General features: G+C 48.9%; 2 protein-coding genes across 2 annotated transcripts in view; one reads left to right on the top strand and one right to left on the bottom strand.

Annotated features, from left to right (window-relative positions):
- LOC135888138 (C-type lectin domain family 2 member G-like) overlaps nucleotides 1-21,419 on the bottom strand; it is a 42,493-nt gene extending 21,074 nt beyond the window's left edge. Inside the window, exons 1-5 of the mRNA XM_065415949.1 lie at nucleotides 21,323-21,419; nucleotides 18,097-18,192; nucleotides 15,288-15,472; nucleotides 13,134-13,243; nucleotides 10,904-11,030 (exon numbers count right to left, since the gene is read on the bottom strand). Of these exons, the coding sequence (XP_065272021.1) occupies nucleotides 10,904-11,030; nucleotides 13,134-13,243; nucleotides 15,288-15,472; nucleotides 18,097-18,192; nucleotides 21,323-21,419 (615 nt within the window). The remainder of the gene's footprint in view (nucleotides 1-10,903; nucleotides 11,031-13,133; nucleotides 13,244-15,287; nucleotides 15,473-18,096; nucleotides 18,193-21,322) is intronic.
- LOC135887322 (killer cell lectin-like receptor subfamily F member 1) lies at nucleotides 221-8,277 on the top strand. Its single transcript, XM_065415085.1, has 6 exons — nucleotides 221-302; nucleotides 1,884-1,982; nucleotides 2,954-3,064; nucleotides 4,282-4,436; nucleotides 4,998-5,110; nucleotides 8,154-8,277. The coding sequence occupies exons 1-6, from the start codon at nucleotides 221-223 to the stop codon at nucleotides 8,275-8,277; spliced, it is 684 nt and encodes a 227-aa protein (XP_065271157.1).
- Nucleotides 21,420-21,988: the final 569 nt, after the last annotated feature.

Genomic DNA, 21,988 nt, shown 5'->3' with positions numbered 1-21,988 from the left:
CCATGTGACACCTGCACATACCTCCTTAGCATCGGGCTCCACTGTCATGCCTGGGTCCATCAGATACCAGCATTTCTGCATGTTGTGGTTTCACACCTGATTCTTGGGGAGGAGCCAGTACTTCCTCTATAGGCTTGTGGAGAACAGCCGGAATCCACAGGCTTCTCTTCTTATTCTCCAATCCTCTGTTAGAAACCAAACCTGACACAGGCATCAGAAGATGGAGGATGATGATGGTTATGCTATCATGACCCGGATGAAGAGGATAAACTCAACCCAGCCATCTCCGCACGGGAACCAAGGTACTGCTCTATAAACCAACCTACACTGTCCACTCAGTAATGGCGTCTGCCCTTTAGGTTTCAGTGAGGGCACAACCAAAGGAAACTGCCCCAGCAAAAACAGGTTTTCCTTGGGGAAAAAATGGCCTTTTTCCCCCTGTTCAAACATGGAATTTTTTGCAAAAATATTTTGATTTTTTTTTTTCAAACTCCTGCAGTTTAAAAAAAGTGATCAGAAACGTGAAAAGAAAAAAATGTTTTTTGCCTGTTAGTTATTCTGCAAAATTTCTTTCTTTCAGTCCTGATTTCAGTAGGTCAGCAGAGTCGGACGGAGGGCTTTGGTTCAAAACAGAAAAATGCCATTTTTTTAAAAAAAAGGGGATTAACGTTCTCAACCACAGCTGAGTGATTTTATGACATTTTTAAAATGATCAATTTCCTCTTCTTGTTTCTCAGCCTCTGATGGGAACTCAACTTTATTATCAGCAAAGAGCAGAGCTAGAGTAGGAATCCACCCCACACCCTTTGGTTGTGAAGATTGATGCAAAGAAAGATATTTAGCTTCTCAGAAATGTCCTTATCATCCTTAAAATCATGGTTATCCAGCAGACTAACTTATTCTTGCAGAGATTGTTTCTGCTTCTGCTCTATTTAAACAATCTTGTTGATTTGACACCGTTAGCTCTTTGCTTTTCAAACTCCAGTTTGGCCCTTGTTAAGTCCCTTTCATAAACACTCATGAAAAACTTATCCAAATTTTCTGACATGGCTGCAACATTTTTTCAACAGCTCCAGGAGGGAGCGAACAAGTGTTTTTCTGACAGCGCTTTCGATGGTATAAAATTATTGTGGCAGCTGTTCAGAATAGCGCCACAGAGACCAGTAAAGGAGACTGGTCAGGGAGCAGGGTAAGGTCAGAGCTCTCGGCATCCAGACTGGTGGCTATAGCTCTGGGGTTCTTATACCACCTTCGACTGCATCTGGCACTGATCCCTATCAGAGACAGGAGACTGTACAAGATGGACCCATGCTCTGATCCAGTGTGACAACATCTACGCTCCTACCAGGAGAGATTAAACAGTGGGCTGCTTAATTGTATTGTCTGCTGGTTCTGGTGACAGTAATTGGAAAAAAAGTTAAGAACTGTTGGCTGGCCTGGCCTGAAATAGCAGTATATCTCTCTGGCATGCCATGGGGTACTGGGTAGGGTAAAGGCCAGGGAACCTGGGTTAGGTCCCTGCTTGTGAGGTAGGGCAAGTCTCTGTGCCTCTTTTTCCCCTTTGTCTGTCTAGTCTAATTATAGTAGGTGATCCTCTGGGCAGGGCCTGTCTCTCGCTGTGTGTCTGTGCCCTGATCTCAGCTGGACCTTCTAGGCTACTGTATTACTTCTATTAATTGTGCAACCCAGCTCCTACCCCAAAGATCTTACACTGAGGTGGTCGCACTAACCCTGCAAGTGAGGCCAACAAAACTAGATGTGGAAATTGCAGGGATTGCACCAGGATTAGTACAACAATTGGGTTGGTAGGTTTAGCAGGAAATCCCTCCGTGGCTACTTTTATCCTTCACTGAAATGGTTTCCCCACGTTTGAATTTTTACAGGTTCTCCTCCCGGTCTCGACAGTTATAAAGTTGCTGTGGGAATCTTAGGGGCTGTGTGTGTCCTTCTGGTGTTGGCTGTGATTGCTCAGAGTGTCTGGGGTAAGTATCTAGCACAGGCGCTGGCTTCCTCCAGGCCCTGGGGGTGTTTAACCCACAGCTCTACCTTTCACACTTCCTCTGGGACCCCACCTGTCCTCCACTGTCAGAGACAGGATACTGGGCTAGATGGGTCATTGGTCTGACCCAATAAGGTAGCTCTTCTGTCTGTAACCCTTTTACCTCGGTGCCTATTGCAAGTGCAGGAACAGGGTAAATGAGAATCAGGCCTCTTGTCTGCAGTGGCAATTTTCTTCGACTCTCTCCCACCAGCTATGGTTCATCTTCTCCAGTGGGGGCATGAATGGGGCCCAGTTTCCACCATGTTCTCCAGACCAGCTCACCTCCATGGATCTGACTCCACACATCTGATGAAGTGGGGTTTAGCCCACTGAAATGTGTCTCCATGGGTCTGGTTCCCTGCTGCCTATCAGCCATTCACCCCAGTGGGAAAACAAGTGCAAAATGTTACTAAATGCACCAGCTTGCTTTTTTTTTTTTTGTCCAATTTTTTTTTTAATTGAACATTTTTTTGTTTTGCAAAGGCTTTCGCTAAACATTTTAAAAATTTGCTGGGGTTTTTAACTAAACATTTGAAAATGTTTTTCCCATTCCTTCCCCTTTTTCCCTTCCATCAGCCCTTTTTAATGGGAAAACGGAGGAGGGGGAAAAAGAAGGGGAAAGGGAAACAGAAGTGAAAAACTGGGGTTTTTTTTGGTATTTAATTGAAAAAAATAATTTAAAAAAAGGCACAGACAATACGATTGTATTTACTAGCTCTGCTACCAGAGCAGATGGCGGCATTCTGCACTAGTGTAAATGACACCACAAGGTGCAGGACAATGGGGAACCGGGTCCAAATTCACTCCCCTTCTCTCTTCCCTGCCCTCTGTGCTATGAAACGTGACCTAGCTCCTTAGAGCTTCCTTACGCGCCGTGTCCTAACCTCCCTCTGCACTGATGCTGTTTGGAAGGTTTCCAGGCCGGACAGGCCAGTTGCAGCGCAGAATTCGACGTCTGGCAGGCGGCCTTCATGTCTCGTCTCAAGCAGAGTCTGTGTGACCCAGTCGGGAACGGCCCAGCAGGTAACCTCAGCTCAGGCTGTCTCTGAACTGATTTCCATGCTGGGCTCAGAGTCTGGGAAACACCTGAGCTGGGGAATCTTGGGAACCAGGGGGAGGTGGAATGACTATGGACGTTCAACATCTGCTGGAAAAGCTCACTGCTCACATGCCGGAATAGGACACAAGAGACCTGGGTAAAACACCTGGCTCTGTCCTAGACTCCCTGTCCGAGCCTGGGCAAATCACTGCATCTCTCGGGTCTCAGTTTCCCCATCTGTACAATAGGGATAATGATCCTTCCTTTGGATGTTTTCTCTATTTAGACTGAGCTTTTGGGGTAGAGACTGTCTGTCACTATGTCCATTAGAGTAGCACATGGAGGCCCAAACAATCCCTGGCCCTGCTGAGATCAGGCCCTATTTTGCCTGGCACTGCACAGACACACAACGAGAGACACTCCCTGCCTGGCAGAGTTTGCAACCTAAACAAAGGGCAGGAGAGGAACCAGAAGTGACTTGCCCAAGGTCACCCAGCAGCTCAGTGGCAGAACTGGGAAAGACCCCAGATCTCTTGAGTAGCAGTCAAGTTCCCCTAAGTAAAGGCAGCGTGGCCTTTAGGTGTTACTAAAATGCAGATAACAAAAATACCCTTTGGGGGTGGGGACTTTTTTCTTGTGCCGTGTTTGTTTAGTGCCCAGCATGGGCTCCTGCAATACAACTAACCAATTCAATAACAATCCTATATTCAGCAGAGACCTGCGACATACCCAGACCCCCCAGTACTCACCTGTGTTAATGGCAGCAGTGACCTCTAGTGGTCACATGGGGTAGTTCTCACTCTACAGAGCACCCAGCACCGTAATTAGAGCCAGCAAATGCTCTGAGATTCAACTTCCAGGGTCAAACTTCCTTTGCTTGGTCTGTGACAAACATTTATTACATCATATTGGGGCGGGGGGGGGGGAGTTTGAGTGAAATCCCTTGAGGTCTTTTGGAGTTATGAGAAAAGAGGGGAAAATAAATCCATCCCCTCCACTATGACAAAATCGGATGGATATTTTTGACTAGGGTTGCTCTAGGGCCAGATTCTGAGCTGGTGTAAATTGATGTGCTCCATGCTGACCTACACCAGCTGGGAATCTGGCCCCTAGCGCCCACTGAGGGCTAGGGCTTTTGAATAGCTTGAAAAAAAATATTGGCTTTATGTGAGTTCACGGACGTCTCTGTTTCTTTTTCCAGGGGGCACCCGGTGCAAACTCTGCCCCAAGGACTGGCAGGCGCACAACGGAAAGTGCTACTGGGATTCTAAAAGGAGTCAGATGTGGAACGACAGCCAGAAAGACTGTGAATCGAGGAATTCACAAATGCTCGTGATCCGGGACCAAGAGGACATGGTAAAGTGAAATACACAAGGCCAGTTCTCCAGCTGGCGTGAATCAATGTAGCTCTACCAGTTTTTTACTCCTTTACCACTCAGCAACTCTGAGGCTACGTCTACACTACGGGGGGGATCGATTTCAGATACGCAAATTCAGCTACGGGAATAGCGTAGCTGAATTCGACTTATCTGATCTGACTTATCCCGCTGTGAGGACAGCGGCAAATCGACCGCCGCGGCTCCCCTGTCGACGGCGCTTGCTCCTACCTGGGCTGGTGGAGCCCAACGAGACGCGATAAATCGATCCCCGAGAGATCGATTTCTACCCGCCGATCCGGGCGGGTAGTGAAGACAAGCCCTCAGGGAAAGGGGTCTATTCTTCAGTACCACTGAAGCTCTCCAGTGAGAGGGTATCATGCAGTGTGCTGGCCCCATTGGGTCAGAATCCATTTTCCTTGCATGTTTTGGGTCTCTGATAGATCTCCTGGTGAGATGGGGGTGGCGGGGGGGTCACTGTATATGCAGGGGGTGTAAGACTGTGTGAGAGTCACCCAGCTGCTTGCTTTACACTCCCCAGGATTTCATAAACACTATCACAGATGGTGCAAACCACGTCTGGATCGGCCTGAACATCACGTCCCACACTGGGAACTGGACCTGGGTGGACGGCTCCCCTTTAAATCAAACGCTGTGAGTGTTGCCTGCAGGTTCACTGTGGCTAAGTTATATTTTTCCTCCGTATTTGTAGATTTGTTAGGAAGGAACAATCAGTTGCACCCATACAAAATGGGAAATAACTGCCTAGGAAGAAGTGCTGTGGAAAGGGATGTTGGGGTCATAGTCGATCACAAGCTAAATATGAGTCAACAGTGAAACGCTGTTGCAAAAAAAGAGAACATCCTTCTGGGATGTATTAGCAGGATTGTTGTAAGTTAGTCACAAGAAGTAATTCTTCCGCTCTACTCAGTGCCAATTAGGCCTCAACTGGAATATTGTGTCCAGTTCTGGGTGCCATATTTCAGGAAAGATGTGGACAAATTGGAGAAAGTCCAGAGAAGAGCATCATGAAAGGTCTAGAAAACTTGATCTATGAGGGAGGATTGAAAATATTGGGTTTGTTTAGTCTGGAGAATAGAAGACTGAGAAGGGACATGATAACTGTTTTCAAGTATATAAAAGATTGTTACAAGGAGGACGGAGAACAATTGTTCTCCTTTACCTCTGAGGACAGGACAAGAAGCAATGGGCTTAAATTGCAGCAAGGGAGGTTTAGGTTGAACATTAGGAAAAACTTCCTAACTGTCAGGGTGGTTAAGCACTGGAATAAATTGCCTAGGGAGGTTGTGGAGACTTTGTTATTGGAGGTTTTTAAGAGCAGGTTAGACAAACACCTGTCAGGGATGGTCTAGATAATACTTAGTCCTGCCATGAGTGCAGGGGACTGGACTAGATGACCTCTCGAGGTCCGTTCCAGTCCTATGGTTCTATGATTTGCTCATTCTGAAGCTTTGCACATTTGGGCTCAGATTTCACAGAGCTGAAGTGCAGGGCTGTGCGTTTTTGGACAGGAATCTCTCCTAGCATCCCAGCAGGGGCTCAGGTTTCATGGGCGACTTGGACATCACTGCGATTCAAATGTTCTTAACGCAACCATGATCTGCTCTGAGACTAAGCTATAAATCAGGGCCTTGTTTCTCCTTGGCTCCTACGGATTCCAGGGCCTTGGATTAGACCATCTGGGTTCTAATCCCATCTCTGGGAGACAGCACGGTCTGATATTAAAACAAGAAGAGGATTGGGAATTAAGAGCCCTGATTTCTAGTCCCAGGCTGAATAAATCTCTTCACCCCATCATGCCTCAGTTTCCCCATCTTTGTAGATTCCAAGGCCAGAAGGGGCCAGTGTGAGCATATAATCTGACCTACTATATAAACACAGGCCTCAGAACTGCCCCCAAAATAAACCCCAGAGCAGATATTTTAGAAAAACATCCACTCCATTTAAAAATGGTCAGAGATGGAGAATCCACCATGAACCTTGGGTTATTCTACCAGTGGTTAATTACTCTCACTGTTAACAAATTTATGCCTTATTTCCAGTTTAAATTTGTCTCACTTCAACTTCCAGCCATTGGGTTGTGTTAGACCTTCCCCTGCTAGATTGAAGAGCCCGTTATTAAACATTTATTCCCTCTTCACCTTTTCTTTGCTTAGCTAAAGAGATAAAATAAAAGGCTACACTGCTATTTCAAGTGAGTTTTGTAATGTGGTATTACACCACTGTGCGTTCGGATGTGGTCTCTACAGTTTCAACGGAGTGAAAGTCACCTCTGCTACTTGCTACAGATTTAGAGTCTCTAGGAATGAATAAAGAACAAGGGTAGTGACCACACAGACATTTACCAGTACAAAGTCTATCTGTTTTACAAATTTTATTAAGGTTATGAATACCCATGTATATAGAAATTCTACACAGACATACGCACAAGTTACAAATATACTCACAACCTTAACGGTAGTGTTAGGGTCTGATGGGTCTCGCATGGATTGCCCATCAATAGAGGGATGGTTCCTGCTGGAGTTTCCCGTAGGGAGCTCAATTTTCCCGCTCTGGGCATCCTCCTTATTCGATCTATACCTACATTCTGCGCATGTCCATGCATATAGTGTCAGCCCTCTTTTTCCTTATTGGTCTGATGTCCTCTAGAAACGTACAGTACCCCGATTTCTATGGGTCGTGTAGGTTCTCTTTATTCTCATTAGCATTAATACACAACCCGTGTCCTGTGATGAAGGCACATGTTGGAAACAGATGCACCTTTACAGCATTTTTATGATTTAAAATTAATCTTCTGGCTAGATTTTCACAATATCACCACTTGGTACCTCTTTTCCCATAATCTTAGGGCATCGGGTTATTCTTCGGTCACTTGCTTATGTCAGCATTTCTTAGCTCTAACAGCTAAGCTAAAATCTTGCAGGCCTCAGCCTGCAGCCTTGTGTTTCAGACCTCGTTACTTAGATACCGAATACATAATTAACCCTTCCAACTACTAATCATTCTTATACTTCTATAATCCTACCACTTAACTCTATTGAGCATACAATGATTATGTACGACGTAACCTGCTAGTTGATTATAACCATACAAGAAATGAGCAATAAACTAATACCATTGGCTACGGAAGTTTTAAAATGATCAACGAAAGGAGCTCAAACTTTCATTGAATTCAATGGGAGTTAGGAGCCGAAATACCTTTGTGGATCTGGGCGTCCATGTTGTTAAATCGGCAGTGAGCGAGAGAGGAATCAGCCACAAGAAGAGAGCAGAGGTGGAATGATCCTGGCAAAGCTCCCAGTGACTTCAAGAGGGGCCAGGATCTCCCCGGAGACTTGTGGGGCCTGAATAATGGGGAGTGGTTATCAGAATGGGGGAAGACGGATGCCGAGACACTCTAACTCAATTCATGTCCTGGGAGGTTTTGCTGTGATGGCTGACAGCCTGGGGACTGAACTGGGGACCTCCGGAGCTAAAAAGCAAGAGCTGCTACAGCTTGAGCTAAGGAGCCATCCCATGCGATTAGTAGAGGCACTCAGCCATGGGTTACACTGTTATCAGTATCTGGGCACAGCCCAGCTGGTTTGATATCAAGGCCCCCATCCCAGCAGCCCATCACTGCAAGAGGAGGGTCTCACTAATCCATCTATCACCACCTTTCTCCTTCACTCTGCAGGTTCCGGGTCTCGGGCCCTGTTGCCTCCAACAGCTGTGGGGTGGTAAAGGGGAACCGGATCAACTCGGAAACCTGCAGCGCCGAATTCAAGTGGATTTGCCAGAAAGACGCTATCGTGGTGTGAGGCAAATGAGAACGTCAGTGCCCAGGAGAGTGCTCCTGCCCCATGAGGATGAATTCGAAGGGCTTTATATAGAGACGCTGCCCTCTTTCTCTAAGCTGATGCGGAGCAACAGTTGGCAAAATAAGGGAATTTGAGTCCTTGATCTAGTCCCTTTGTTCCTTAGCACTGCTGGGAGCAGAGTACAAGAGGGGTGGGGGGGATCAATGTTAGCCCACTGGGTAGAGAGGAAAGCAGGAAAGTTGTATTCTATTCCTGACTTGGCCACATGTGACCTGGAGCAAATCCCTTTCTTGGGCCGTGCCTCAGTTTCCCCACCTATAAAATGGGGGTAATGACATTGAATTCTGTGACATGCTTTGAGAGGTACAGGGGCAAAATGATTAGATGGGAGTCCCGAGCTCGTACGCCTTAGGACGAGCAAGTGACGGCGGACGAAATGGGTGTGTCTACACGGCATCTGGGAGCAAGTGGCCCAGAAGAGGGTCCACGGACTCGTGCTAAAAATAGCTCTGTAGATGTTGCGGCTGGGGCTGGCGCTGCAGCAAAGATGCAGCTATTTTTAGCATGTTTGTCTGTGCACACGGGCTGGGAGGCTCGCTCCCCGCTGCACTGTGGACATACCCTCAGGAAGCCCCCGCACCCCGACCCCACTCCCTGGCAGGAGCGCTGGGGGGAGTGAAGGGCACTGCAGGCAGAAGGGGTGGGGAGGGGCCCCAACAGCCCCACTAATCCCTAATTTGCCTCTAAAAACAACAAGGAGTCTGGTGGCACCTTAAAGACTAACAGATTTATTTGGGCATAAGCTTTCGTGGGTAAAAACCTCACTTCTTCAGATGCATAGAGTGAAAGTTACACATGCAGGCATTATATACTGACACATGGAGAGCAGGGAGTTACTTTGGCTCCTGACTTGCGAAGTAACTCCCTGCTCTCCATGTGTCAGTATATAATGCCTGCATCTGTAACTTTCACTCTATGCATCTTGTTGTTTTTGTAGATACAGACTAACACGGCTACCCCCTGATACTTAATTTGCCTCTGTTTGTGGGGACTGGAGGAATGCAAGGAGTCGCTGGTGCCCAGCCTACACAAGCTGTGAAGGGCATGATGGCCGCAATAGCCGTATAACCTTATAGATTAAAAAAAGTCTCACTCCTTAACCCAGTAGCTATAGCAAAGCTTGGCCGCATTCAATGGTTGTAATTTCCATGCATAACATTGGTTTAGTTTTAAGCATTTTTTCTATTTGTGTCCATTTAAATGTTCATATTTCTGGGAAGTTGGGGGGGGGGTGGGTTCAGCCAATGAGGGGGCCTGACAATCATTAGTGACAGTAGACGTTAAGATTCAAGAAGTTAAATCTTTCTCTGACTGTTAAACACAAATTTTAAATTTTACGTATGGGTTGCTGACAGAATAAACAGCCTGCATACGTTCTCGAGCCGCGTTTATCTTACTTAGCCTATCCGCAAAGCTCGATGGAAATATTTTTTCCATCCGTGTGTGTGTGTGTGTGTGTGTATTGTGACAGACCCAGACCAGTGGGGTACAGGAGTCTGGTAGAGGGCAAATATACTGGTCACTGGATGAGTAGTTTTCTGTTCCCTGAGTGACCAGAGCAGGGGCTGCACTAGAGTAATCAGGAACCTGCTAGAACCAGTTCAGGCAGGCAGGCTAATTAGGACACCTGGAGCCAATTAAGAAGAAGCTGCTAGAATCAATTAAGGCAGGCTAATCAGGGCACCTGGGTTTTAAAAAGGAGCTCACTTCAGTTTGTGGTGTGAGTGTGAGGAGCTGGGAGCAAGAGGTGCAAGGAGCTGAGAGTGAGCTGCTGGAGGACTGAGGAGCACAAGCGTTATCAGACACCAGGAGGAAGGTCCTGTGGTGAGAATAAGGAAGGTGTTTGGAGGAGGCCGTGGGGAAGTAGCCCAGGGAGTTGTAGCTGTCATGCAGCTGTTACAGGAGGCACTATAGACAGCTGCAGTCCACAGGGCCCTGGGATGGAACCCGGAATAGAGGGCGGGCCCGGGTTCCCCCCAAACCTCCCAATTGACCTGGACTGTGGATTCTTCCAGAGGGGAAGGTCTCTGGGCTGTTCCCCAACCCACATGGTGAATCTCTGAGGCAAGAAAATCCACCAATAAGTGCAGGACCCACCAAGATAGAAGAGGAACTTTGTCACAGCATATACAGTGGGATCGACTTTTACCGACATTTACCAATAAAAATCGAATGTTTGTGAGCCTAATTAGACCTGTACGAAATCTGGGTGGCGCCGGCCTTAGCCAGCTTGGAAGCAGTTTGAGGCAGGGGCTGTCTCTTTATGGTGTACGTGCAGCTCCCAGTGGGCCCTGAACTTGGCAGTGGGCTCTGAGCAAGGGTTTAATTAAACGCATAGACTTTTAGGCCAGAAGGGCCCATTATGACCATCCAGTCTGACCTCCTGCTCATTGCAGGCCACAGAACCTCGCACCCCCCACTCCTGGGGTAGAGCCCTGCTTCTGGAGTTGGTCTCCTCGCTCCAGAGTGTGGCATTTAAAGCAGCTATTCAATATCTCTTATATAGGAAGCAGCAGCGGCAGCTGAAGAGAGGGGATTTGCTTCACTCCAGTAAAGCTTGCAGGGCCCCATTTTGTTTCCTCTTTGCCAGTTCGTCCGGCTGGCTGCAGATCCATTTCATGGAGGTGTGGCCCAATGAGCTGCTGGGGCGGTCGTTGAGATATACACATAGTCCATCTCCGTTCACTTTGAACCTACAATGGAGGGAGAGTCACTCATCAGCTGAATCACACAGGAAGCATCCAAACACCGGACCCCCTGTGTAATTGCTGCATTCGCAGGTCCGGTCTACAAGGGCAGGGACCATTTCTTTGTTCTAGGTTTGTACAGCACCTAGCACAATGGGATCCTGTTCCATGAATGAGGCTCCCACAATACAATTAATCGGTAAAAAACAACCAAGTTACAGTTCTCTCATCAGAGGTGGTTATAACTGACCTGGTTAAATGGTGTTCACAGACCATGTGTCACCACATTTGCATGGACACTTTGCATGGACACATTTGCATGCCTGAGCTGTAGCGGTGCATTCTGGGAAAATCTAAGCAGCTGTGCTGGAGAGAATGGTCTTCTGGGTAAGGCACTAGGCTGGGACTCAGGGAACCTCTGTTCAAAGATCTCAGCCTTAACCATTCCTAGAGCACCTGATGCACGCTGAACAGATTTTCCCATGGGAGACTGTCACAGAAGCCTTTTCTACACTAGGGATATTTATCATAGCAAGAACCATTCTGACCCATAAAGAGGGTAAATTAACAGATTTTCTGGAACTTTGGCAATTTCATACAATAAAAAAAACACCATTTTGGGTCAAACAAAATGTTTTGACAAAAATTGAAATGTTTTATTTGGCTGTCAGCTAGTTTTTGAATATTTGAATTTTTTAAAAATAAAAGTAAAGAAACTTTTGCAATGAAAATTTGTTTGAAACCAAAACGTTTTTTGTTTTTTTTTTTTAAAATGAGCAATCTAGTGAACCTGACAGGAAATCGCCAAACATTGCTGCGTTCCCAAATGGCTTGGGGGAGAACTTTTTAAACCAATTGTTATTTGTGTCAGTGTGAATCGCACCTGGCACGTTATTGGTGATATACAAACAGTAAATATTAGAACTGCTCAAAACAGATTATGCAACATTTTGAGAGGCTGTTGTTCACCCTTCACCCCATTTCTCTGGGGAAGTCATTCTTGCCTGCCGTCAGGGGCTGATACCCATCTGACCCCCAGAAAGCCACCCCTTTACCCACCTAACCTGGCCCTTTAGCAGGAAACAAATCAAGCAAATTTGCGATGCTGTGACTGGAAAGTATTTTTTTCATGGTAGCTACATTTTGCCTTCTGGTTTTTGGTGACTTTAGTATTATGATCTATTATAAATAAAGTGCATTTCATTGATTGATTTTAAAATGAAATTAGTAACTGGAAAAAATGGCCAGTATTTTTTTTTAACCTGTGGCAATTATAAACTACTGTATTCTGTCATTTACTTTCTAGAATCTAAAGTATATCTAAGTATAATCTAAAGTTCTCCTGCAAAATGTCAGCGGTGCAAACCCTTCCATGGCTGGATGGTTCTTGTGTTTTTATTTTAAGTACAAAATAAATATGTATAACGAATTTAAAAGTATGTAATTAGTAATTTGATATGTCGGGTGGCACCTTTTTTTATGTGTTCGCTCCCCCTGATTTAGAACCTGGCTACGCCACTGGCTTGAGCCAAAAAGTTTTATCCATCTCTCTTTCTAATGTGCTTCAGGCCAATTGTATGTGGCCCTGCCCCTCGCATGGTCATTTTCACCACTGGAAAGTGGCTGAATCCGCAAGGAAGCATTTCACAACCGTTTTGCACTGGTGTGAAATCACTGCGCAAAGTGCAGGGGGAAATGTGACTAGCCCAGTGCAGCTTTTTATCCCTCGCTAGTGGCGGGACCCAGTGAAAGGTTTATATGTCTGCTCCTGCCTTGGTTCTTTAGCTCGAGCAGTAGAGACTCATGTTTTACATCCAGAGATCTGCAGCTCAATCCCAGCCAGGGTGTTGTTACACAGGGCAATATCTTCCCACAAAAGGTGCTGCAGTTGTCGTACAAGTGTCCAGAGAATGAGATTGCTACATGTATACCCCACTGGCTGAACTCAGAGAAGGGATCTGACCCTCTGCACAAAATGAGGGGGACACCCCTGGAGTAAAGGGTTGTTGTAGCACCTGTAATACCTGAAAGATCGTCAGCTCTGACTACCCGATGAGAGCCCTAACTTCTGGCCCAACCGTGACCAGGCTGTTAGCATAAAGCACTCACAGACGGTTGTTGAATTCTGTACCATCCGCCCATCTCCAGGGCTGGGATGGGTCCCTCCTCCAGAGGCCGATCCAGTGTAGAGGGGAGCCTTTATATTGCCGCAGGAAATCCTTTAAAAACAACAAAGGGCAGAGGATTAGGATGCGGGGGGATGAGGGCTCTGTCTGGGGCTGGGGATGAGGGGTTTGGGGTGTGGGAGGGGCTCAGGGCTGGGGCAGAGGGTTGGGGTGCGGGGGGTGAGGGCTCTGGCTGGGGGTGCAGGCTCTGGGGTAGGGTGGGGCTGGAGATGAGGAGTTTGGGGTGCAGGCAGGCTGCCCCGGGGCTGGGGCCAGAGAGGCGGACTCCCCCCAGCCCTCTCCCTGCTGGCAGCAGTGAGCTCTGGGGGAGGGGTCCCCCTCTCCCCTGGCAGCACACTCACCTCGCACCATTGTTGCTGCATGTGCTCCTAGGGCCCCTCTCAGGCCCAGGAAGCCCCCTCACCATGTGCGCCTCCTCCCCTGCTGCTGCCCCTCACTGGGGGTGGGGGATGGGGATGGGGCTGCCCCTTGCCCAGCGTGGGAAGGAGTGGTGACTGGGCGGGGGGACCCCGTGTGCTGGTGGAGGGTCCCACTGGAAAAGGGAAGGGTTCATGGCAGAAGGGCAGGGGAAGGGCAGCCTGCCCTGCCACTAGTGGATGGGGGGCACTAGGACCCTGCGGCAGCAGTTGATGCCGGGAGCCGGCAGAGCGGAGTCAGCATGGAGCTGCAGGCTCTAGGGGGCGGTGCGCGGGGGCAGATACAACTCGCTGCCCTGACAAAGGCCTTAAAGGGATGGGACCGTGGAGGCTGCTCCACTCTCCAAGACAGCTGGACAGACACAGATTGGGGCCAGTGCCATGACCTCAGCTGTAGAATTCCTCCCTGGGAGAGATCAGAACTGACCCGAACCTGGACTGTGCTCAGATCAACGTGCCAGGTGCACTTAAGGAGCCGATTCATAATAACTTTGAACATAAACTATGTGAATCTATTATTTGTGTATGGCAGTAGCCCCAACTGATATTCGGGGCCCACTGGGTGTTGCACAGACACACAGCGAGAGACAGTCCCTGCCCCCGCTGAGATCAGGGCCCCGTTGTGCCGGGCGCTGCACAGACACACAGCGAGAGACAGTCCCTGCCCCAGCTGAGATCAGGGCCCCGTTGTGCCGGGCGCTGCACAGACACACAGTGAGAGACAGTCCCTGCCCCAGCTGAGATCAGGGCCCCGTTGTGCCGGGCGCTGCACAGACACACAGCGAGAGACAGTCCCTGCCCCAGCTGAGATCAGGGCCCCGTTGTGCCGGGCGCTGCACAGACACACGGCGAGAGACCGTCCCTACCCCAGCTGAGATCAGGGCCCCGTTGTGCCGGGTGCTGCACAGACACACGGCGAGAGACCGTCCCTGCCCCAGCTGAGATCAGGGCCCCGTTGTGCCGGGCGCTGCACAGACACACAGGGAGAGACAGTCCCTGCCCCAGCTGAGATCAGGGCCCCGTTGTGCCGGGCGCTGCCCAGACACACAGCGAGAGACAGTCCCTGCCCCAGCTGAGATCAGGGCCCCGTATTGCCGGGCGCTGCACAGACACACAGGGAGAGAGAGTCCCTGCCCCAGCTGAGATCAGGGCCCCATTCTGCCGGGCGCTGCACAGACACACAGCGAGAGACAGTCCCTGCCCCAGCTGAGATCAGGGCCCCGTTGTGCCGGGCGCTGCACAGACACACAGGGAGAGACAGTCCCTGCCCCCGCTGAGATCAGGGCCCCGTTGTGCCGGGCGCTGCACAGACACACAGGGAGAGACAGTCCCTGCCCCCGCTGAGATCAGGGCCCCGTTGTGCCGGGCGCTGCACAGACACACAGGGAGAGACAGTCCCTGCCCCAGCTGAGATCAGGGCCCCGTTGTGCCAGGCGCTGCACAGACACACAGGGAGAGATAGTCCCTGCCCGGAAGAGCTCACAGTCTAAATAGACAAAGGGAGGACTGTTATGTGATCCAGGAAACCATCTAACCCTCAACTTTCATTGTCTGAGCTCCCAGCACCGGTACCCCAGAGCAGGACAGGCCGCATTCCACTATTGTCTGCGCTGCCACATCGCCTAATTGTATCTCACAGAGAACCTGTATCTCTGCCTTACCAGGTCTTTCTGGGTGTCAATCACAGCCAGGGAGGCATTGAGTGAAGAGCAGTTGCTCTGGCTTTCGTTCCAGGTCCCGTCCGCCTTTGAGAAGAGATAGCATTTCCCTTGGTAGCCAACCCAGTCATCTGGGCATGCGGCAGCAGGAAGGTCCAGAGGAGAGGAATGACGTTTGGAGGCTACCACTGAAAGTTAGCAAGCAGCAGAGTGGTTAGGCATTCTCCCCTCCCCACTGTCTGTTTTAATTGCCCCCCCCCACACACACACACATACAGACATATGTTTCTAGGAATAATCCTAGCCCTTATCCAGTACTTCATCTGTAGAGCTCAAGGCTCCTTATAAAGAAATTCGGTGTCATTATTCCCATTTTACAGATGGGAAAACTGAGTCACAGGGCAGGGAAGTGACTGGCCTAAGGTCACCCAGCAGACTGACAGAGCTGAGAATAGACCTCAGTTCTTCGGAGTCCAAGCCCATCTTGTAAACTGCACTTGTTGCTCTGAGTTACAGGCAGGAAAGTCGGCATTTGAAATGAAAGTGATCAATACTGCAGATAAAACTGATCCCAAAGCAGACTCAATTACCCATATTTATATAGGAAATCAGGGCCTGGGTTACTGCCCCAGCAGCACGGCATCGGCACCTGTAGTTCACAGAATCAACCACTGTGTGTCACTCAAGATACAAGAAAGAAGCTACGAGAACTGCTAGTCTAACGGATGGAGTCAGGACTGGATTCTGAGCTCAGTGACTTGGAGGTAAAACCGGAGTCAGTGGATCCAGGTGTGGATTCTGATCTCAGTGACTCTGATGTAAATGTAGAGTGATCCCACCAAAGTCAATGATGCCTGGGACAGATTCTGATCTGTTATCCTGGTGTAAATGCAGTGTCACTCTGCAAAACCCTTCGGAGTTATTCTGGATTGTAGCTCACAGCAGAATCTGTCAGAAGATCACCACCATTCTCCACCCCAGAGGCTGACACAGCAGATTCACAGGCCCTGGTCATAGCCCAGCCATTTATCACATCACCCCTGCATGCTAATGCCTGTGAGGTTAAGCATGGATTCGTCTACCAGCCCCTCTTGACTGCACTCTCTGGCCGAGAAGGGGCGCAAGAGGTCTGGGTAAGGCAGCAGGAATTTTACTGCCTTATGGCCTGTGCATGACACTGATTGGAAGTAGTCCCATGTTCTCCTTATACCCTGATGTGGAACGGCCAGATCACAGGTGTCTGAGCCTGGGCAGTTATATTGAACAAAGCTGTGTAAGGGACCAAATAGCTGAGAACTGTGAAAATTCAACTCACCTCGACATTTCCTTCATCCGCTAGGAAAGCAGTAAAAGGAGAACAAAATGAACCCAAATTTAACCCTTTCAGTCCAGCAAAGCATCCATGGTATAATCCCTTACGGCAGCAGGGAGGGAACTAAAGGGCCGGGGAAGTGGTTTTCTGATCAGACTTGGGGCTCTGAGAGCGTCAGAATGATCTGAGATGGGCTGATATTTCCAATCAAGCTGGAAATAAAATGCAACTTTTTAACAGTCAGGGAGAGTAACCATCAGAGTAACTCCCTATGGGCGGGGGCAGATTCTCCATCACTTGCCTGGAGATTGGATTGGTCTCTTTTAAAGGTTTGGATTCAGATCCTCAGCTGATGCAAGCCAGCAATGTAAACAGAGCTATGTTGATTTACACCAGCCTGCTCTAGTTAAATTGGTCAGCAATTCCCCTCCACTCCCCCATGGAAATTCATTGATATTTTGGGTGAAAATTGGAATAGTGAGAAAATCAGCAAAAAGACAAAGTGCCTCATGGGAGTTGAAGTTCAGGTGCCTCCTGCTCCCATTCTCTTCTATAGGCCAGGCTCCCTGGTTGAACTATATTTCCCATGATGCATCATGTTTCCCCCCCCCTTTTGGAGAAGGGTGACAGTGTGCATCATGGGAGTCCCTGGCAATGATGCATCATGGGAGATGTAGTCTGGCCCACTGAGGAGAATGATGTCATGAGAGTCATAGTTCAGTTGTCTCATCCCCAGGTTTAAATTCTCATACTGTATTTCCTGGCACCCCGGGACTCGGTGTTTCTGCCCCACAGAGGGTACCGGGGCTCGAACCTTTGAAAATATTTATCAGAGCTGCACTCCGGACAGCTCGGGCTGAATTTAAGCCCTGTTCTTGCCTTTATTTATGACCTGTTTCTTTACCTTTTCAGCCTGGAGGTTGCGTTGTAATAGGTTTTTGCATTGCTTAATGGAGCATGTTCTATAGACAAAGGGCCAACCCCTCGGCTGGTGTCAAGCAGCCGAGCTCCATTGAATAATAATAATCTCTCGCTCTTCTAAACACTTTTCATTCACAGCTCAAAGCACTTTGCAAAGGGAGCTCAGGATCCCCATTTTACAAATGGGAAAACAGAGGCACCGAGGCATGAAGCGACTTGCTCAAGGTCACCAGCTGGCTCGTGGCAGAGCCAAGAATAAACCCCAAGTCTCCTGTGTCCCAGGCCAGTGCCCTAGCTACTAGGCCACACTGCCTCCCAGCATCAAGGAAGCTACCCCAATTAGTGCCAACTGAGAACCTGGCATGTGCCAGCTACATGCATTCTGCTGTGGGAGTGACTGGGGGGGTCTGATGAATGGAGAGCCCTGCAGAAAAGCAGGGCAGTGACCACTCCAAGGTGTTGGGAGCCCCAGAAATAATCAGAGAGAAGCTGAGTCAGCGCTTGTAATCAGACCGGAGATCGTGAGTGAGACAGAGCTGCCGGGGAACCGGAACAAAGAGCCAGGGGCGGAGAACTCACCTGCCAAAGATACAACTAGGGCAATAATGATGCTCACAACTGCCATGAATCCGATGGCGTATCGAGACCGGTTCCTGGCCCTGGCCGGAGGCTGAGCTGAAAACATTAAAGCAGCTGTTTACATTCCCTGTGGTATTCGGGAAGAGACGATGAGGGATCAAACTTCGGATCATCACAGCAATTAAGAACTGGGCTACAGAACGGAGGCAGCGGCTAGAGGGGATGATGGGGTCAGAATGGCAGGCCAGGAAGGTGACCGGAGCGGCAGAATTCGGAAAGGACAGCTTATGCCGTTTGCTGATTTCAGGCCAAAGTTTTCAAACCTGGATGCTTCAGCCAGACTCCCGTATCCACAGTCAGGCATCTAAACAAGAAGCTGATTTCCAGCAGTCTGGCACTCCCATTGAGGCCAAGGAGAGTATCAGCACCTTTGAACACAGAAATAGCCACCCTGGATCAGACGCAGGGTCCAGCTAGCCCAGTCACTTTGGCCTGGACCCACAAAGTGATGTAGCTGCCTCAATCTGGGATTAGGCACCTAAATCCAAGGTTTAGGTACCGCTGCGATGCACAAAACCCCTGCTCTGCTGCGTCTAACCCTGCAGATGCCTAAACTAATTCAGCACCTAGGGTAAGTGTCTATGTTTCTGCCTATGGCCATGATCACTGTCAGTCTAGGCACCCAGACACCTAACTCCTGCCTAAGCTCCAGAGTGATTCAAAACCAGAGGGACGACCAGCGCCCCTCCACCTAACTTGCCTTATCCAGTACGTGTGCTCGTACTGGATCAGGAGGCCACCTAGCTGAGGAAGACCTCTCTTTAGCCTAGTCACGGTTAAGCTACTCACCTAGCACAGAGGGGACCCCTGGTACATGTTCCCCCACAAAGGGATTTGAACAGGGCTCTGCTACCTCTCCAGTGGATTCCTGAACCATTGAGCGATGGGATATTCTGATGCAAGTCTCGCTTGGTGACACTGTTCATCTTTAAATAATTGAACCGTTAAATGGGCCAGAGACCATGTGAGACTGACTCCTTAGCCCCATGGTTAGGTCCTCACCTGAGAGGCAGCAGATCCCTGTTCAAATCAGCCGGAGGAGGATTTGAAGGGGAGTCTCCCACATCCCAGGTGAGTACCAAAAACGACTTGGGCACCTCAGCCACCTGACGCCAGAAGCGGGCCCCCAGCTGCAGATCGCTAGCAGAGAGAGGCACCTCCTGACAACATGGCCTAGATGTTGAACTCCGTGAGGGGGCGGGACTGAGGACACACAACCCCCCCCCCCCCCGCTCAGCATCTCCCATGGGCTAGCTGAGGTGTCTCCCTGTCTAGCGGGCTGCCTTTTGTGGATCCCATTCTGAGGTGCCCCTCTCCCCCCATGCAGTGGACAGGAAGCCAAGGCTCCTAACCCAGGCCTGGTGGATCCCGGTGATTTTTCTAGGCACCTAAAAGATGGGCGATATGACGCTTCGCTTTGCAGCGCCTAAGTCTCTACGTGGATCTGGCCCCTTGTCTCCCTTGGCCTCAGTTCCTCACGTGTAACTTCCCTAACCTCACAGCGGGGTTGTGAGGATCAATACACTGACGACTGTAAGGAGCCCTGGTACTACATTAACAGGAGGCCACATAAGTACGTAAGCTGCCTAGATAGATCACTCAGTGAGAAAGCGTCTATGAGATACTTGATACCCTATGGAAATGGAACTACGGAAAAGGAACTAGAAAATTAGATAGACCAGGTTGAAAAGAGACGCAAGGCTGAAGAGACGGAGGAAAACTGGCACATATATAAGACTGGCAAGCTTAACGGATAGTTTGACTCAGTGGGTAGTTGACAGATATACCAGGTTTCTGGTTTTCATCCTGGCTGACCCTATGGCTACTGGAATAGAACTGTAATTGTGAGAATTTCCTATTTGCAAGTTTTTGAGGGTTTGTCTTTTTTTCTGTTACATGAGTCATGCATATTTCATTGTCTCTTTTCCTTTCAACAACAACGGGAAGGGAAATGCGTGAAGGAAAGAGGCAGTTTTTATTAGAAAGTGAGAGCGTGACATTTTGACTCCAGTGGAGTGACACGGATTCATACCAGCTGGGGATCCGGCCTCATTGACTCCCAAGGAGCTTTAAGTTATGCTGGCAATAGCAGTCCCTGTGGCCACTCCACTGGCCTAGAGTCTCCGGAGTATACTGTGCTCCAGCCCTACCCCCTCCTGCCTCTGGCAGCCTCCCCTCCCTTGTTGGGCAGAGGGTTAGGAGCAGCTCCACAAGGTAAAGTCCCAGCTGCCCACTTTGGGTAGCTTTGCACCATCTAGCACCTAGAAGGGGGATCCAGGATCTGGCCCAATAAGTGCAGGTTTTGCTCCACCCTCACCTTTGTGCAGCTTTTAAAATGAAGTTGATGCAGCAGGATGGAAGGGGCTGAAATGACTCACCCTGACCTGTATCTGTAGCAGGATTTGAGCCCTGTAATCTTCATCACTGAGAACATTGGCTGCTATCACTTGAGCTAATGAAGTAAGTCCCGTGGATAGCAGCAGTAGTAGGTTATTATCCTCTAGTAGACCAGCTTCTGGGGTGGGGTATGTGCCACCCACTCCCAACAGCAGGGTTTGAACCCAGGACCTTTAGCTCTAAAAGCAGCTGTTTCGACCACTTGAGTTAAAGAATTAAACCCACAAGACAGCAGCAACAATAGGCTGTTATCCTCCAGTGATGGGGTAAAGAATGTAACACTCACTCCACCAGCATGGATCACTAGCAGGGTTTAAACTGGGGACCCTACTAGACTAGAAAGCCTGGAATGCTCTTAATTGAACTAATGGAAAAAACTTAATTAGCTTACAGAAGTTGTAAGTTGTTATCCTCTAGTGCTACTAAGGGAGAAAGAGAACCCGGTCTACACGTGGGTTACAGTGTCATCAAATATCAGAGGGGTAGCCGTGTTAGTCTGAATCTGTAAAAAGCGAAAAAGAGTCCTTTGGCACCTTAATATAGACTAACAGACGTATTAGAGCATACGCCTTCATGGATGAATACCCACTTTGTCGGATTCGTCCGACGAAGTGGGTATTCACCCACGAAAGCGTATGCTCCAATACGTCTGTTAGTCTATAAGGTGCCATGGGACTTTTTTTCACTTTTTACAGTGTCACCAAACTATGCTGAGATGGCTCCCTAGGAAACTGCTTAAGAACAAGAGCAAACAGAAGACAGAATATACCTTGAGGCTGCTCTGTCAGCACCTGGTTGGAACCGCTGTGTAGCATGTCTCCCGCCTGCTCTTCATTGTGCCTGGGCCTCCTGAAGCTGTTCCCCATTCCGTCCACGTCAGAGCACACTTGAGTGAAAGAAAACTAGAGCATAAAGAAGTTTTCCATTAATTAAATGAAGAGTGCAGGATAAGAGCCAGACAGTCACCAAAATCAGAGCATAACCCACAAATACACTGGGGGCTCTTTGTCCCCTTCTTGTGGCTGTTTCATGATGGCTCTGTTATTGTAAGCACCACATAATAGGAAATAAACCCTGGCCCTTCTTTGGTGTGGCAGTCAGACTTGAATTTGGGGGCCCTGATCCCTGACCACGTGCTACTGAACTATAAATTAATAGTGATCTGGCTCCTGGAGAAAAACCCTAGGAGGTAGCAGTGTATTTCAGAGCTCACTACGCCCACTTAAACACACCATGGATGGCTGCGTAATTGTGTCACTCAGTCAAATCTGGCTGAGTCTCCTACTGCTGGAGCAGCCCGGGCAGCAGACGCCTGTGTCTGTAAACTTCCAAGCTCATGTGAGGCGAACCACAGATAATTGTGGTGTGTGTTACATCACAGCTGTAAATCATTCATCCCAACTCAGTCACTGCCAACAGCTTCTCCATGACTCAG

This window comes from Emys orbicularis, chromosome 13 (genome assembly GCF_028017835.1).
Source record: "Emys orbicularis isolate rEmyOrb1 chromosome 13, rEmyOrb1.hap1, whole genome shotgun sequence".
Classification (NCBI taxonomy): Eukaryota; Metazoa; Chordata; order Testudines; family Emydidae; genus Emys; species Emys orbicularis.
The sequence above is the reverse complement of the archived record's forward strand: the minus strand, read 5'-3'. Positions and strand labels throughout refer to the sequence as shown.